Source organism: Scyliorhinus canicula, chromosome 17, assembly GCF_902713615.1.
Source record: "Scyliorhinus canicula chromosome 17, sScyCan1.1, whole genome shotgun sequence".
NCBI classification, from domain to species: Eukaryota; Metazoa; Chordata; class Chondrichthyes; order Carcharhiniformes; family Scyliorhinidae; genus Scyliorhinus; species Scyliorhinus canicula.
The window spans coordinates 126626542-126645290 of NC_052162.1; the positions used below are offsets into that span (position 1 = coordinate 126626542).

The 18749-nt window shown below is 47.8% G+C and overlaps 1 protein-coding gene across 1 annotated transcript; it reads left to right on the forward strand.

The window, feature by feature from the left end:
* Positions 1-13868: 13868 nt before the first annotated feature.
* LOC119951255 (zinc finger protein 239-like) lies at positions 13869-15480 on the forward strand. Its single transcript, XM_038774314.1, has one exon. It carries the CDS (start codon positions 13956-13958, stop codon positions 14463-14465), a length of 510 nt encoding a protein of 169 aa, XP_038630242.1. The 5' UTR covers positions 13869-13955; the 3' UTR covers positions 14466-15480.
* The last annotated feature ends 3269 nt before the right edge of the window (positions 15481-18749 follow it).

Consider the following 18749-nt stretch of genomic DNA (forward strand, 5'->3'; position numbering starts at 1 on the left):
CTCCCACAGTCCAAAGACGTGCAGGTTAGGTGGATTGGCCGTGATGAATTGCCCCTTGGTGTCCATGGTTGTGCAGGTTAGGTTATGGGTTAAAGGGAGGAGTGCTCATTCGAAGGGTCGGTGCAGACTCACGGCACCAGGGATCCGGGTTCGAATCCCGGCTCTGGGTCACTATGCGTGTGGAGTTTGCACATTCTCCCCGTGTCTGCGTGGGTTTCATCCTCCACAACCCATATATGCAGATTCGGTGCATTAGCAACGCTAAATTGCCCCTTAATTGGGGGTGGTGCAGTGGTTAGCACTGCTGCCTCACAGCACCAGGGATACGGGTTCAATTCTAGCCTTGGCTGACTATGTGGAGTTTGCACTTTTCTCCCCGTGTGTACGTGGATTTCCTCCAGGTTAAAGAACAAGGAAAACTACAGCACAGGACAGGCCTTTCGGCCCTCCCAGCCTGCGCCGATCCAGATCCTTTATCTAAACCTGTCTCCTATTTTCCAAGGTCTACTTCCCTCTGTTCCCGCCCGTTCATATACCTGTCTAGATGCCTCTTAAATGATGCTATCGTGCCCGCCTCTACCACCTCCGCTGGTAAAGCGTTCCAGGCACCCACCACCCTCTGCGTAAAAAACTTTCCACGCACATCTCCCTTAAACTTTCCCCCTCTCACCTTGAAATCGTGACCCCTTGTAACTGACACCCCCACTCATGGGAAAAGCTTGTTGCTATCCACCCAGTCCATACCTCTCATAATTTTGTAGACCTCAATCAGGTCCCCCTCAACCTCCGTCTTTCCAACGAAAACAATCCTAATCTACTCAACCTTTCTTCATAGCTAGAACCCTCCATACCAGGCAACATCCTGGTGAACCTCCTCTGCACCCTCTCCAAAGCATCCACATCCTTCTGGTAATGTGGCGACCAGAACTGCACACAGTATTCCAAATGTGGCCTAACCAAAGTCATATACAACTGTAACATGACCTGCCACCTCTTGTACTCAATACCCCGTCCGATGAAGGCAAGCATGCTGTATGCCTTCTTGACCACTCTATTAACCTGTGTTGCCACCTTCAGGGTACAATGGACCTGAACTCCCAGATCTCTCTGTACATCAATTTTCCCCAGGACTCTTCCATTGCCCATATAGTCCGCTCTTGAATTTGATCTTCCAAAATGCATCACCTTGCATTTGCCTGGATTGAACTCCATCTGCCATTTCTCTGCCCAACTCTCCAATCTATCTATATTTTGTTGTATTCTCTGACAGTCCGCCTCGCTATCTGCAACTCCACCAACCTTAGTATCATCTGCAAACTTGCTAATCAGACCACCTATACCTTCCTCCAAGTCATTTATGTAGATCACAAACAGCAGTGGTCCAAGCACGGATCCCTGTGGAACACACTAGTCACCCGTCTCCATTTTGAGACACTCCCTTCCACCACTACTCTCTGTCTCCTGTTGCCCAGCCAGTTCTTTATCCATCTAGCTAGTACACCCTGAACCCCATACGACTTCACTTTTTCCATCAACCTGCCATGTGAAACCTTATCAAACGCCTTACTAAAGTCCATGTATATGACATCTACAGCCCTTCCCTCATCAATTAACTTTGTCACTTCCTCAAAGAATTCTATTAGGTTTGTAAGACATGACCTTCCCTGCACAAAACCATGCTGCCTATCACTGATAAGTCTATTTTCTTCCAGATGTGAATAGATCCTATCCCACAGTATCTTCTCCAACAGTTTGCCTACCACTGACGTCAAGCTCACAGGTCTATAATTCCCTGGATTATCCCTGCTACCCTTCTTAAACAAAGGGACAACATTAGCAATTCCCCAGTCCTCCGGAACCTCACCCGTGCTCAAGGATGCTGCAAAGATGTCTGTTAAGGCCCCAGCTATTTCAAACCGGGTTCTCCGGTTTTCTCCCACAGTCCAAAGATGTGATGTGCAGGTTAGGTGGATTGGCCGTGCTAAATTGCCCCTTAGGGTGACTTTACAAGGCAGGGGCTAGGTGGGGTGGTCTTTCAAAGAGCTTGTGCAGGCTCAATGGGCCGAGTGGCCTCTTTCTGTTCTTTAGGGATTCTATGAAATGACAAAAATGTCCTAGAACAAAAGGCAAAGGGAGAGGTAATGGTTGTGGTAAAGAAACAAAGCATTGGTCCAGAGTAAGTGTTAATGGCAGAATAAAGGACAGCTCTGTCTGGAAGCAAAAAAACATGAAAACAAGATGCAGACGGGCACTCGGCAAAAAAACAAATCAAAATGGAGGAGAGAGTTCAGGGTGTGAAGTTGTTGAACTCAATGTTGAGCCCAGAAGGCTGTAAAGTGCCTCATGGGAAGATGAGGGGCTGTTTGTCCAGCTTGTGTTGGGCTTCTCCGGAACATTGCAGCAGGCCGAGGACAGGAATGTGAGCCTGAGAGCGAGGTGGTGAATTCTAATGGCAGAATCCAATTGAGTCGTGTGAATTTGGGGGCTTTGAGTTCCTCCATGCTAGTACTTTCCTCCTCTGGGCTCCCAGGGAAGCAAAGGCCAGAACATCCGCCTCTTTCTCCTCCTGGATTCCCGGATCCTGCGACACCCCGAAAATGCCACCCTTGTATTTAATACCTTGGACATGACGTCGGCAAACCCCTGCTAAAATCCTCTCAGCTTCGGACAGGCCCAGAACATGTGGACAGGGTTCGCTGGTCCTCCCGCACGTTTTGCACACTTGTTTTCCACTCCAAAGAATCTGCTCATCCGGGCCACTGTCACATGAGCCCGGTGCGCCACCTTAAAATGGATCAGGCTGAGCCTGGCACATGTTGCGGTCGCTTTGACTCTACTCAATGCGTCCGCCCAGAGGCCCTCCTCTATCTCGCCCCCACCCCCCCAGATCCTCCTCCCACTTTTGCTTCAGCTCCTCGGTCAACATTCAGCCCGAATTAGTGCAGTTTAACTTGTGTTGTTTCAGGAAAGCCACTTTATTTTTACACTTTGCACACATTTGTAAGTTTAGGATTAAGTTCTGTGATCAGTGTGGTGATGTGCATCACTGTAAATACACAAGGGGTTAATGTAAATACATGTAGACTCGCTAAACACTAGAGGGCGCACCAGAGACATCACACACACTCAACCAATAGATCAGTTAGATAGGACATGAGCAATGGGCATTCACGATACACACAGAGGTGACACTACCACAGGAGGGCATTACACCAACCCATATATAAAGGACACCACACACATGATCTGCCTCTTTCCAGTGGAGACAGTGAGTGAGTAGAGACACAGGGTTGATTTGCTATCACCCCCACCACGTGGATTGTAGCAGTCTGGTTAGTCAGTCTGGGTAGCTATAGTAGGATTAGCAGTAGTGTCGAACCCAAGTTATAGAAGTGTATATAGTTTAATAAACGTGTTGAAGTTATCTCCACGTCTGAACCTTCCTTTGTCAAGTGCACCACAAGGAAGCAGCTTATGCTACGTCAAGAGCATAACAAGACAATCAGCTTTTGTAATTCTTCAGTTCTTCAAATTACTGAACGCACTGTGTTATATTTAGCAGCCCAATACCTTAGTAAGAAGTAACAAACTTTAATGAGAGGGATGGTCCCACAAGTAATTGACATCAGTCGATGGCCGTTACCCTCAAGAAACCATTCAGGCCAAACAAAGTAACAATTGTCCCGATTGGGTAAACCCAAACGAGAGAGACGGAAGGTGGCAATTTGTGCCACTTTAGATATTTCACTGCAACCAGTTTAAAAACTCCCGTTCCATCATTTACTGGAGAAGTTAAAATCTTCAGGTCTGACCGTGAGAGGCAAAGTTTCCAATTGCAAAAAGATGCCGCAAGATCAATCTGTCAGTGGGGCCAACTTCCAGGCAGAAACTCTGAAGCTGTTAAAACGCCAGGTCTGTGTAACAATATGGGACAGTCTACCATTTGCTCTTTCTCCAGTGTGTCTGCCGATAATGACAGGGAGGAGTGAGGATAGCATCCAGATCTCGAGAGGAGCCATTAAATAGGGAGGAAGGTGATTGAAAGCTACACGCCAGATCATAGCTCACAGGGCTAAATCACTGGCTTTTAAAGCAGACCAAGCAGGCCAGCAGCACGGTTCTATTCCCGTACCAGCCTCCCCGGACAGGCGCCGGAATGTGGCGACTAGGGGCTTTTCACAGTAACTTCATTGAAGCCTACTCGTGACAATAATCGATTTTCATTTCATTTCATTAATATCACTAATTGCAAGACAACATATGCGCTTTTGTAGTGATGGATAGTTTAATTATGTCTGCGGACATTTGTTCTGATATACTATGCATGATGTAACCTTAATCAAAAGTTATGTTCGTACATGCATAACTAGTAACGAATGAATGGAAAATTCTAAATTCTTGTAACCGAAGAATATCTATCTGTACCATTCTTGAATCAGGGTTCTTTGGCAACCCTCTTGGGATGACACCAGCCAGTTGCTGTGGCATTGTAATAAAGGTCACGTTTTAACTCTAAGAGTCTTTGTTTTTTCGTGCATGGAAGGCGGGTGTACATTAGTCGAATCGCTGTACTTTTCTCCGCAACAGCCATGGTTGCATCACTTTTGCTGTTGGAATTTTTGTTTCTGAACTTTTATGCAAAAATGTAATAATTTTCTTAACCTTTATTGTAATTTCCAAATCTACCACAGACAACTTTCCCCTCATACCATGAATTTCCTTCTGTGAGAAACACCCAGATCTGTCAAAATAACCACACCCCATTTCCATGGCAGCGTGGCATGCTTTGTGGGAGTTCCAAACAGAAATTAGACCAAAATATCCTGCAATGTCCCAACGCTCCCATTCACTCTGTGACCCGAGTCAAACTTGGAACCAGGCAATTGCAACAAGTTTCAAAGAGCATGAGCCCACTGAAAGCTAAGTCGTGAGACCGGCCAGTCCAGCAGAAAGAAACCCTCCAACCAAACCATCCCATCGACCAACTATCAGAAATGAATGAATTGCAGTCCTGGGTGTAATTGAGAGCAGAAACAATTAACAACAGTACTAACCACTATGCTACCATGCCACCCCTATTGAAGGTCAGAATGAGGAAATAAATGATGTGGAGATGCCGGCGTTGGACTGGGTTGGCACAGTGAGAAGTCTTACAACACCAGGTTAAAGGGGCTGGTTTAGCTCACTCGGCTAAATCGCTGGCTTTTAAAGCAGATCAAGGCAGGCCAGCAGCACGGTTCGATTCCCGTACCAGCCTCCCCGGACAGGCGCCGGAATGTGGCGACTAGGGGCTTTTCACAGTAACTTCATTGAAGCCAACTCGTGACAATAAGCGATTTTCATTTCATAAAGTCCAACAGGTTTGTTTCAAATCACTAGCTTTCGGAGCACTGCTCCTTCCTCATAGGAGATCCTCTCTCTAGATCTGTGTCGACTTAATTACCTGCAAATGCTCCCATTCAAGGTATCGTCTTGCATCTTTGACTTTGTCCATAGACATGTTTCTGGAACCTACCTCTTCATTCATCTGAGGAAGGAACTGTGTTCCAAAAGCTAGTGATTCGAAACAAACCTGTTGGACTTTAACCTGGCGATGTCAGGCTTTTTACTGAGAAAAGAAATGGAAAGGGGGAGAAGAGAAAGTGTTTTCCTCCCAGATATTGGAGACAGAAGGAGGTTTCAGTCTGTGTGAAGCTGGCAGCCGGTTGCCTGGAAACCTTGTCCCCAGGATGGGGGAGGGGGAAGCCCAGTTCTCTCTTTGTCACAATGGAAGCGGCTTTCCCAGGGGGTGACTGATATTTCTTTGAGCCTTATCCTCCAACGTCTGCATTGTGAGGTCACAATGGGGCCCTGGCGGACTCAGCCAATAGAAAGCACTGTCACCGCGGTGACGTCGCCAGTGCTCAGGCCCGGGAGCCCCACCCCCACCCTTTGTTCCCCCCAGCACCTCGAGACAAGGTTTCCAGGCAGTCGGCTGACAGAAGCCGCTCGGCTGTCTCCCCCTCCCCCCACCCGGCCAGGGATTGCGCATGTGCGATGGCGAACCTCCTTCCTGACTCCCTGCTGAGGGAGTAACCAATGGGAAGACTTGGAGGACCGGAAGGAGTCTGGTCCTCCAGCCACTGCAGAGCTTGTGTCAGTTCACACAGACTGAAACCTCCTCCTGTCTCCTGCATCTGTGAGTAAAACACTTTCTTTTCTCCTCCTTTCCCTTTCTTTTCTCATTCTCACCTTCAATTGGTCACTTGCAGCAACTGAAGGGAAAGGAAGTGAATCCAGGGAGGGTGCAGACTCTGCAAAGCTTGGCCCAGGTCTCTCTCTCTTGAAGACATTGACATCCTTTGCTCCCTCAGCTTGACATATTGATTTGTTGAGACATTCTCTGAAGCTCAAATACGACAACCAGAAACCATCCACTGCCACTGGGCCTTTGACGACGCCTCTTCCATAGAAAGGGGAGCAATAAGAGTCTCACCTTGGCTTTCTGAGGTCTCCGGGAGCTTCAGGGAAGAGAAATAATTCTCCATCCTCACCAACACATCACCAGTCTGCTCAGACTTGTATAATCCTGCATAGAATTCCCAAAATCCCCATTTATTTATGTCTTTGTCACCCTTTGCTCTCTCCCAAGCCGCACTGAGGGAATCACCCTCAAGTCAGCCTTTTGGCCTCAAACAGGCCAAGTATTTGCTCAGCTTATTCCCAAACTCGTACAACCTCAGCACTGCAAACTCTCAACTTTTCACGACCTGCTGAGTCAACAGGGAGTCCAAAGCCACTCTTGCCGTGTTAACCTCCTTCAGCGATAGCTTACTGGGGCTTTTTTAAATTCTCCTCGGCCTTCTCCAAACAAACCTCCAGACATCATTGGTTAGAACATAGAGCATAGAACAGTACAGCACAGAACAGGCCCTTCGGCCCTCGATGTTGTGCCAAGCAATGATCACCCCACTCTAGCATCCTGTACCTTTTATTAACCAAGTTAAACTAAAGGGAGAACTCTATGCAGGATTATACAAGTCTGAGCAGTCTGGTGATGTGTTGGTGAGGATGGAGCATTATTTCTGTTCCTTGAAGCTCCCGGAGACCTCAGAAAACCGGAGTGAGGCACTTATTGCTCCTCTCTCTATGGAAGAGGTGTGAAAGGCCCAGTGGCAAGAAATGATCATCACCCTGGCATGAACTTCACACATCTGGAGGGAGAATAATAGGGACCAAGTTAAACAAAAGGAAGATCTCAAATTCTTTCTTAAAACGTGTAGGAAATGAAGTATCTCTGATCAGGGAGGCATCAAACCTTCACATTCTTGACCTGGAGGGGTGAGCCCTCGAGCAACAACTCCAGACAAATGGGGGGGTACGGTCCGCGATTACGATGCTCTCTTTGGTGCAAGAGGACATCAGGTGTAGGATCATCCTCGGCACAAAGAGCTCATCAATTCTAGTCTGACATTGATGCGAGGCTGGAAAGAAGGTAAAATCTCTGCCCCTCAGGCGCAAAGTTCTCCAAACATCCACATAACCCACCTCCTCATTAGCCGAGGCCAACCCCCTAGTTTGCTCCCTGGTAACCGGGAGCTTATCTAACAGAGGATTTAAGTAGCCGTTGAAATCACCAACCGCAAAAGTGTTAGTCAAAGATAACTGCAAAATCCACAAAAACCTTCGTAATGAACTCCGGGGAGTAATTCGGGGATCCATAAACGTTCATTATTGAAACAACATTTCCATGCACCGAACCTCTAATGATCACATATCCAGCTCCTTTGTCCTTGGTACACATTTAAATTGAAATGGGATATTTTATTGATAAGAATTGCCACACCCCTGCTACTTGATGAAAAGGAGGTGAAAAAACCTGCCCCACCCAATCCCACCTCAATTTAAAGTGGGCAGAAGGAGGCCATTCAGCCCATCACATCTACACCGACACTCTGAAAGAGCACCCTACCTAGGGCCCCCCCCCTGCCCTATCTCTGGAACCGAACCTGTACATCCCTTTGCACGAAGGTATCATACAATTAGCAGCGCGGAAGGAGGCCATTCAGCCCATCGAGTCTGCACTGCCTCTTGGAATGAGCACCTACTTAAGACCATGCCTCCGCCTTATCCCTGTTACCAAGTAACCCTACTTACCCTTTTGGGCACGAGGGGCAATTTAGCATGACCAATCTACCTAACTTGCACGTCTTTGGAGTATGAGAGGAAGCCGGAGCACCTGGAGGAAACCCAAGCACACATGGGGAGGAAGTGCAAACTCCACACAAACAGTCACCTGAGGCTGGAATTGAACCTGGGGCCAAGGCGCTATGAGGCAACCGTGCTAACCACTGTGCAGCCCCAAATGAGTTTCATCCAGATGAGTTTCCTGTAATAAAGCCATGTCGACTTGCTCCGGAAGAAAGGAGAGGATCTTTTTCCTTTTGATAGGGTGATGGATCCCCGTACATTCCCTGAGAAAATTTGCAGATTAACTGCTGCCATTGGTTAGGCAACAGAGAGAACAGAAACAGATTTTCACACCACAATCGGGCGTGGGCCATTACCCCCTCCTCCAACTCACTTTGCACCAGAGGCACCAAAGTTTCCCCAAACTGCTCCTTTCATGGATAAAAGCCCCGTCTGTACCAGAGTAGGATAAAGTCCACAACACATAAACCCTCCCATAATAACCAAAATACAAAAGAATCACCACCACAATAGATCCAAGGGGACATTCCTCAATAGAAGAACATAGAACATACAGCGCAGAAGGAGGCCATTTGGCCCATCGAGTCTGCACCGACCCACTTAAGCCCTCACTTCCATCCTATCCCCGGAACCCAATCACCCCTCCTAACCTTTTCTTGGTCACTAAGGGCAATTTAGCCTGGCCAATCCACCTAACCTGCATGTCTTTGGACTGTGGGAGGAAACCGGAGCACCCGGAGGAAACCCACGCAGACACGGGGAGGATGTGTAAACTCCACACAGACAGTGACCCAGCCGGGAATTGAACCTGGGACCCTGGCGGTGTGAAGCCACAGTGCTAACCACTGTGCTACCGTGCTGCCCAAACCGACTGTGTGGCGAAAGATGACGGATAATAAGCACACGGCAATCGACCATAACTGAACTGAGATAAGTTAATATGAGTTCCTATAACTTTCGAGGAGAAGAAGACATTCAGTCGGCGCTCACAGAATAACAGCTCCCTTCAACAGGATAAAAGTTAACAAATTCAGACAACAACACCATGATAGGGAAAGAGTCCAGATTAGAGCCTGAGTTAGTCTGAGCTGCAAACCATCCCTCCAGATCCTTGCCCTTCGTGAATTTAACAAAGGCCGAGGCAGTAGTCGGATTATTGAAAGACTTGACCGAGTTGTCGGACACAATTTTCAGGGTCGCAGGATAAAGCGACATAATTCACTCCCGCAGCCTTGAGTTCCCTTCAAATTTCATCGAAGCCTCGATGCTTCGTTTGTGTGGCTGCCGAAATGTCCTGGAAGAAGGAAATCCTCATTCCCTCATGGAGCCAGGTCCCACCTCACCTTACTCGTCTCCAGGACCTTCTGCTGATCTTTCAAGTTGTGGAAGTGAATGATTCCAGGCCTGGGATGAAAACTATCCCTCGGCCTCAAAGATAGGATCCGATGCCCTTTCTAATTTAAAACACCCAGGCTTCACATCCAGCTTGAGAAAACGTGGCAGCCGGTCCTCGAAGAACCTAACGGGAGCCTCACCCTCCACACCTTCTGGCAGGCCGTCTACTTGGGAGTTCTTTCTCTGACCCTCGGTTCTCCAAGTTCTCCAGGACCACCCCCCCCCCCCCCCCCCCCCCCCCAACCCGCTCAGCCGGTTTTCCAAGGATTGAATTGTTCCCTCTGCCTAGGAGGCATCTTGCTCAATATTTAGGATTCCTCCGGATCATTGAGACACTTCATGGTGTTTTACAGCTCGGCCTCATGAGCTCAGAGATATTGAGTCAGCTCACTCAGCCTCAGGTCAATAACACGGAGAATGTCGGCAGTCACCATCTTCACCGCCTCCGAGAGAGTCCCGGAGAACGCGGGGTCGAGAGTCGCGCGGGGTCGAGAGTCGCGCGGGGTCGAGAGACCTCCTGAGGGTCAGGCCGCCATGTTGAAAAGGTGGTTCAAGCCCGACTGAATCCGCCTGTGCTCTTTTATCGACAGATTGCTTGACTTTTTCAGCATAATCTTACCAAACCCAATCCCAAAGTCTTTAAGGGACATGATGACAATTATTATTAATTCAAGGATTAGGTAGATGAGAGTTGGGAAATCAGGATAAATGATGAATTCTAGGCGAGTGGCATCAGAACCTGCGGAAAAGCAGCTACTCCCGTGCCCGCTTTACATGCCCCCCCCCCCCCCCCCCCCCCCCCCGAAGACAGATTTCTGATTGATGAGGGAGTCGAGGATTATGGGAAACCGGCAGGAAAATGGAGAGAAAGCTGAGAGGAGGAGGGATTTCTTCACTGGAGGATGTGGTGAAGCTTTGGAATTCGCCAACCCAGAGGACTGTGGAGCCTCAGTCATCGAGTATTTTCAATACAGAGATTGATAGGTTTATCAATATTGAAGATACTGAGGGATATGGGGGTTGGTGTGGGTGTAATGTCCCAGGCCAACGCCCACTCAGAAGTGATGACTGTAGGAAACTCAAATATTTATTATACCTATTATATCTCCTGGGTGGTGCGGTAGTGCAGTGGTTAGCACTGCTGCCTATGATGCCAAGGGCCTGGGTTCAATCCCAGCCCCGGGTCACTATCTGTGCAGAGTTTGCGCATTCGCCCTGTGTCTGCGTGGGTCTCACCCCCACAACCCCAAAAAGATGTGCAGGGTAGGTGAATTAGCCACACTAGATTCCTCCTTAGTTGGAAAGAAATAATTGGGTTGTCCAAATTTCTGTTTTAAAAAGTTACTCCTCCTTTTCCCTGAATGGTCTCTTGTCCCCGGCCCACACTTGGGCCAGGGTATTATGTTCCAGGGGCCTCTGGATTAAGACGCTAGCTCTTCCCCGCCCCCCCTCATCTAGGTAGACTGTACTCGGGTGAGGCCCTGGGAACTCTGAGGGTGCAGATCCTTTCGCATACCGTCAGGTTATAACACCCTCCCCCCCCAAAGTCCGATACATGTTCCATCTCGAAGGTAGGGGGAGATCCTTTGTCCTCCATGCTCGTGGTTGTCTCCCGAACATCCGCTGTTCTGGATCCCACGGGTATAACAAATCGGGGGGGTTGCCTCTTTTGGGGGGGGAACGCCTGGGTGGTTCCACTGTGCTTGGCCCGGCGGTCGCTGCTGGACCCGTTTCGACTGCTGTAGACAAGGTCTCCATGTTAGAGTCTAGGTCGGATGAGTCAACCTCCCGCATCTCTGGACCTCCCGCATAAGGGGCCTCACGGTAGCATGGTGGTTAGCATCAATGCTTCACAGCTCCAGGGTCCCAGGTTCGATTCCCGGCTGGGTCACTGTCTGTGTGGAGTCTGCACGTCCTCCCCGTGTGTGCGTGGGTTTCCTCCGGGTGCTCCGGTTTCCTCCCACAGTCCAAAGATGTGCGGGTTAGGTGGATTGGCCAGGCTAAATTGCCCGTAGTGTAAGGTTAAGGGGGGGTTGTTGGGTTACGGGTATAGGGTGGATACGTGGGTTTAAGTAGGGTGATCATTGTTCGGCACAACATCGAGGGCCGAAGGGCCTGTTCTGTGCTGTACTGTTCTATGTTCTATGTACTAAATGATATGTTCGAGCTGCTCGCAGAAAATTACTTTTCACTGTACCTTGGTACAGTGACAATAAACAATCCAATCCACTAACTTGGTCACCTCTTCAAAAATTCAATAAGATTAGTCAGGCATGAGCTTCCCTTCACAAATCCCTGCTGGCTCTCCCTGATGGACTGAAATCTTTCAAGGTGTTCAGTTACCCCCATCCCTGATTGTAGATTCCAGCAGTTTACCCACCACAGATGTTCGGCTTACTGGTCGATAATTCCCTGGTTTTCTTAAAAAGCGACAAGTGAACTTTCCAATCAAGAGGGACTGTCCTGAATCTAGGGAAATCAGGGAGATTCTAATTAGGGCATCTACAATGTGCTCCCCGACTTCCTTTAATACCCTCGGATGGAAACCGTCAGGTCCTGGGGATTTGTCACTCTTTAGATCCATTAATTTCCTAATTAGTGAAGCTGTAGTTACCTAAATTGTGTTAAGTCCCTGTTCTTTGTCGACTAATAATTTGATGTGGAGATACCGGCGTTAGACTGGGGTGATCACAGTATGAAGTCTTACAACGCCAGGTTAAAGTCCAACAGGTTTGTTTCGAATCACTAGCTTTCGGAGCGCAGCTCCTTCCTCAGGTGAATGAAGAGGTGGGTTCCAGAAACACATATATAGACAAAGTCAAAGATGCAAGACGATACTTTGATTGCGAGTCTTTGCAGGTAATTAAGTCTTTACAGGTCCGGACCTGGAAAGACTTAATTACCTGCAAAGACTCGCATTCAAAAGTATCGTCTTGCATCTTTGACTTTGTTTATATCTATGTTTCTGGAACATACCTGTCCATTCACCTGAGGAAGGAGCAGTGCTCCGAAAGCTAGTGATTCGAAACAAACCTGTCTGACTATTGATTTGTTCGCGACTTACGGCAAGTTATTCTCCTTTTCAACCGTAAATACCGAGGCAAAGTAATTGTTTAACATGTCTGTCATTTCGGGGTGCCACGGTGGCACAGCGGTTAGCACTGCAGCCTCACGGCGCCGAGAAACCGGGTTCGATCCTGGCCCCAGGTCATTGCCTGTGTGGTGTTTGCACATTCTCCCCGTGTCTGCTTGGGTCTCACCCCCATAACCCAAAGATGTGTAGAGTAGGTGGATTGGCCAGGCCAAATTGTCCATCAATTGGAAAAATAAAAATATACCAATTTGCACGTAGCTCAGAGATTATAACCCTTGGGACCTGTTCTTAAATTTTGTTGCTAGTTCCGGATATTCCCAAACAGGTCCTCTTTCCTCGTCTTGCTGATGTTGTTTGTCCCATTGTGGACCATAACAACTGGATCCTCCCCCTCCCTCTCCAATATCCTTTCAAGCGGGTTAGAGATGCCCCTCACCCTGGCACCGGGCAGGCAACATACCCTGTGGGACTCTCGGTCCTGCTTCCAAAGGATGTTATCAGTTCCCCTAATTATAGAATCCCCGACAACTACCACTTCCTCCCCCCCGCTTGAATAGCCTCCTGTACCAGGGTGCAGTGGTCAGCCAGCTCATCCTTCCTACAGTCACTGCTCCGATACCCTGCCCCTCCGAGTCCGCTCCCTGGAGACTCGGCTGTGAATCCCTGAGATAAGGTTTCTGTCCTCACAGCTCCGAAACTCCGTCCTTCCGAGCCCGCTCCCTGGAGACTCGGCTGTGAATCCCCGAGATAAGGTTTCTGTCCTCACAGCTCCGAAACTTCGTCCCTCCGAGTCCGCTCCCTAGAGACTAGGTTTGGGGAATAGATATTGGAGACGAGGGATTGAGGAATGAGAGGAAGGAATGTTCCATAGAAACTAGAATTATCTGTTCTGAATTTCTATCCTGTACTGAGTGTTGACTTTTGTAAACTCCTTTCACAGATATTACAAGAGGAGGAATTACAGACAGAAATCTCAAACGTCACATCTCAGTTTGACAGAGTCACTCAATTCCTTAAGACTTTGAGTCGAGAAGGAGAAATGTTTGCCCAATCTGTCAGCATCAAAAGATTTAAAATATTAGTGTGACTGGAAAAGCACCGAGACACACACACACCCGAGTGAGAGTGTTCCAGAGCACTGACTGTGGAAAGAGCTTTAACCAGTTACACAGCCTGAAAAACATCACACCATTCACAGTGCGGAGAGACGTGTTCTGTGTGTGGACGAGGCTTCAACTGATTGTCCGACGTGGAGAGACACGAGGAGACTTAAAACATGGAGAAACCATGGAAGTGTTCAGAGTGTGGGAAAGGATACAGATTCCCATCAGAGCTAGACGCGCATCGACACAGTCACACTGGGGAGAGGCCGTTCACCTGCTTTCAGTGTGAGAAGGGATTCAGTCAGTTATCCGACCTCAAGAAACACCAGCGAGTTCACACTGGGGAGAGGCCATTCACCTGCTCTCAGTGTGGGAAGGGATTCACTGAGTTATCCAACCTGAAGAGACACCAGTGGGTTCACACTAGGGAAAAGCCGTTTATTTGCTCCATTTGTGGGAAAGGATTCAATGTTTCAGCTAACCTGCAGAGACACCAGCGAGTCCACACTGGGGAGAAACCGTTTATCTGCACTCACTGTGAAAAGGGATTCACTGAGTTATCCAGCCTGCGGATACACCAGCGCGTTCACACTGGGGAGAGGCCGTTCACCTGCTCTCAGTGTGGGAAGGGATACACTGTACTATCCAGCTTGAAGTCACACCAGCGAGTTCACACTGGGTAGAGGCCGTTTACCTGCTCGCAGTGTGGGAAGAGAAACTGATTCATCGCGCCTGCTGAGACACCAACAAGTTCACAAGTGGTTACAGGGGTTGGATTCTGCTGTTATATCCTGCTCTTAATTACATCCAGGTCTGCATTTCGTTCATTCTGACATCTGGTCAATGGGGATGGTTGGAGGGATTCTTTCTGCTGGACTGGCCGGTCTTTGCCTCCAGTGGACAGATGCGGTTTAAGCATTGTTGTGAATACGAGGATCACAGAGTGAATGGATGTTTGGACATTTGAAGATATTTAATTCCCATTTCTGTTTGGAACCTCAAAAGCACGCCATGTTGCCATGGAGATGGGCTACAGTGGTTCCATTTTGTTTGTTTAATTGATCTGGGTGTTCATCACAGAATAAAACTATCAGGATATGAGGGGCAAGTTGTCTGAGGTGGACTGGGAATCTCATGGTAAACAGGGAAGAGCTAATCTTTAAGGAATTATTGCATATTTACAAGGGGGCTAGTTAGTTCAGTTGGTTCAGAGCGGCGTCAACAGTATGGGTTTAACTCCCATGCTGGCTGAAGTTATCCATGAAGGCCCCGCCTTCTCCACATTGCCCCTGGCCTGAGATGTGGTGACCCTCAGATTAAATCACCACCAGTCAGCTCTCTATCTCTTAAAGGGGAACGCAGTCTATGGTCCTCTGAGACTTTGGTGACTTTCATTTCACATTTATACAACAAATCTAGATTATATTTAATGATCAAAAATCCAACATGAAAAGTGATGCAACTGTGGCTAACAAGAAAATGTAAAAGATTCTGTTAGATTAAAGGAAGAGGCTCATAAAGTGGCCAAAATAGAGACAAAAGTTCTTCCCTGTCTGAAATGGACAAGTGACTTTTAAAGTGACCCCAATTTCTAGATTCTCCCACAAGAGGAAACATCCTTTCCACATCCACCCTGTCGAGGCCCCTCAGGATCTTATACGGTTCAATCAAGTCACCTAAACTCCATCGGACACAAGCCCAGCCTGTCCAATCATTCCTCATAAGACCAGCCTCCAATTCCAGGTATGAGTCCAGTAAACCTTCTCTGAACTGCTTCCAACACATTGACATCATTCCTTAAATGAGAGCAATACTGTACACAGTGCTCCAGATGTGGTCCCACCAATGTCCTGTATAACTGAAGCATAACCTCCCTACTTTTGTATTCAATTCCCCTCACAATAAACAATAACATTCTATTAGCTTTCCTAATTACTTGCTGTACCTGTACACTCACCTTTTGAGAATGAGTCGCAAAAAGTTGGTTTACAGGTGCAACAGGTGATTAAGAAGGCAAATGGAATTTTGTTCTTCATTGCTGGAGGGATGGAGTTTAAGATGGGTTATGCTGCAACTGTAGAAGGTGTTAGTGAGGCCACACCTGGAGTATTGTGTTCAGTTTTGGTCTCCTTACCTGAGAAAGGACGTACTGGCGCTGGAGGGCGTGCAGAGAAGATTCACTAGGTTAATCCCAGAGTTGAAGGGGTTGGATTACGAGGAGAGGTTGAGTAGACTGGGACTGTACTCATTGGAATTTAGAAGGATGAGGGGGAATCTTATAGAAACATATACAATTAAGAAGGGAATAGATAGGATAGATGTGGGGAGGTTGTTTCCACTGGCAGGTGAAAGCAGAACTTGGGGGCATAGCCTCAAAATAAGGGGAAGCAGATTTAGGACTGAGTTTAGGAGGAACTTCTTCACCCAAAGGGTTGTGAATCTATGGAATTCCTTTCCCAGTGAAGCAGTTGAGGCTCCTTCATTAAATGTTTTCAAGACAAAGATAGATAGTTTTTTGAAGAATAAAGGGATTAAGGGTTATGGGGTTCGGGCCGGAAAGTGGGGCTGAGTCCACAAAAGATCAGCCATGATCTCATTGAATGGCGGAGCAGGCTCGAGGGGTCAGGTGGCCTACTCCTGCTCCTAGTTCTTATGTTGTTGCACCCAGATCCCTCTGAGTCTCAGAGCTCTGCAATCTCTCACCATTTAGATAATGAGTTTTTTATTCTTCTGGCCAAAATGGACAATTACACATTTCCCACATTATTCTCCATGTGGCAGATCTTTTCTCACTCACTAACCTATCTATGTCCCTTTGTAATCTCCTTAAGGGCAGCACGGTAGCATTGTGGAAAGCACAATCGCTTCACAGCTCCAGGGTCCCAGGTTCGATTCCGGCTTGGGTCATTGTGCGGAGTCTGCACATCCTCCCCGTGTGTGTGTGGGTTTCCTCCAGGTGCTCCAGTTTCCTCCCACAGTTCAAAGATGTGCAGGTTAGGTGGATTGGCCATGATAAATTGCCCTTAGTGTCCAAAATTGCCCTTAGTGTTGGGTGGGGTTACTGGGTTATGGGGATAGGGTGGAGGTGTTGACCTTGGGTAGGGTGCTCTTTCCAAGAGCCGGTGCAGACTCGATGGGCCAAATGGCCTCCTTCTGCACTGTAAATTCTATGATTCTATGATTCTTCAGAATTTACTTCCTACCTATCTTTGTATCATTGGAACACAGGAGCAGGAGTTGGCCATTCAGCCCATCAAGCCTGCTCCACCATTCAATACGATCATAGAACATACAGTGGAGAAGGAGGCCATTCAGCCCATTGAGCCTGCACCGACCCATTTAAGCCCTCACTTCCACCCTATCCCCGTAACCCAATAATCTCCTAACCTTTCTTGACACGAAGGGCAATTTAGCATGGCCAATCCACCTAACCTGCACGTCTTTGGACTGTGGGGTGAAACCGGAGCACCCGGAGGAAACCCACGCAGACACGGGGAGAACGTGCAGACTCCACACAGACAGTGACCAAGCGGGGAATGGAACCTGGGACCCTGGCGCTGTGGAGCCACAATGCTGTTCACTTGTGCTACCGTGCTGCCCTTGATGATCACGACTGAACATCCACTTTAATGCCTTTTTCCCCACACAGTCCCCATATCCCTTTGTGTTATTGGGATTTAGAAACCTGTCAGTCTCTGCTTTAGACACACTCAGTGACTGAGCTCCCACAGCCCTCTGGGGTAGAGAATTCTAAAGATTCACAACCCTCTGAGTAAAGAAATGCCTCCTCCGAGACCCGTCCTAAGTGGCTTCCTCCTTATTTTGAAATTGTGTCCCCTGGTTCCAGACTCTCCAACCCGGGGAAACATCTCACCTGCATCCACCCTGTCTATTCCTTTATGGATTTTGTAGGTTTCAATCTCATTCTTCAATAATCTAGAGAATACAGGCCCAGTCCCCAATCCCTCTTCATAGGACAGTCCTCCAATCCCCGGAACAAGTCTGGTGAACCTTCATTGCCCTCCCTCTGTGGCAATAATACCTTTTCTAAGGTAAGGGCAGTAAAACTGCACACAATACTCCAGCTGTGGTCTAACCAAGGTTCTATACTATTGAAGCAAGTCTTCACTACTCCTGTACTCAAATCCGCTTGTGATAAAGGCCAACATCCCATCAGTCTTCCTAATAACTTGCTGCACCTGTATGTTAGCCTTCAATGACTTATTGACAGGACACCCAGGTCCCTTTGTACATCTATACTTTCTAATCTCTGACCATTTCAGAAATACTCTGCTCATCTGTTCCTCCGAACAAAATGATAATCTTACATTTTTCCACATTATATTCCATCTGCCATGTCCTTGCCCACTCACTGAGTCTGTCCAAATCCTCCTGTAGCCGTTTTACATCTTCCTCACAACACACATTCCCACCGAGCTTTGTGTCATCTGTGAACTTGGAAATATTACATTTGGCCCCACATCCAAATCATTGTATAAACTGTGAGCAGCTGGGGCCTAAGTACTGATCCTTGTGGTACCCACTAGTCCCAACCTGCCAAGGTGAGAATGACCCATTTATTCCTCCTCTCTGTTTTCTGCCTGTTAGCCAATCCTCAGTCCATGCCAGTATATTACCTCCTCTCCCATGTGTTTTCATTTTGCTGACTAACCTCCTGTGGGGTGTTTATCATAAACTTCTGAAAATCTAAGTGTGCCATATCCACAGACTCCCCTTTATCAATTCTGTTAATAACATCCTCAAAACTCCAAAAGGTTTGTCAAACATGATTTCCTATTCCTAAATCCATGTTAATTCTTATCCAGGTGTCCATTTATCACATCCTTTATAATAGATTCTGGTATTTTCCCAACACTGATGCCGGGCTAACAGGTCTGTAGTTCACCATTTTCTCTCTCCCTCCCTTCCTGAACAGCGGGGTGACATTTGCTACCTGATGGAACCAT

Excerpts from the sequence above, each read along its gene's own strand:
- LOC119951255 (XM_038774314.1), top strand. The coding sequence starts at position 13,956 with ATGGAGAAACCATGGAAGTGTTCAGAGTGTGGGAAAGGATACAGATTC.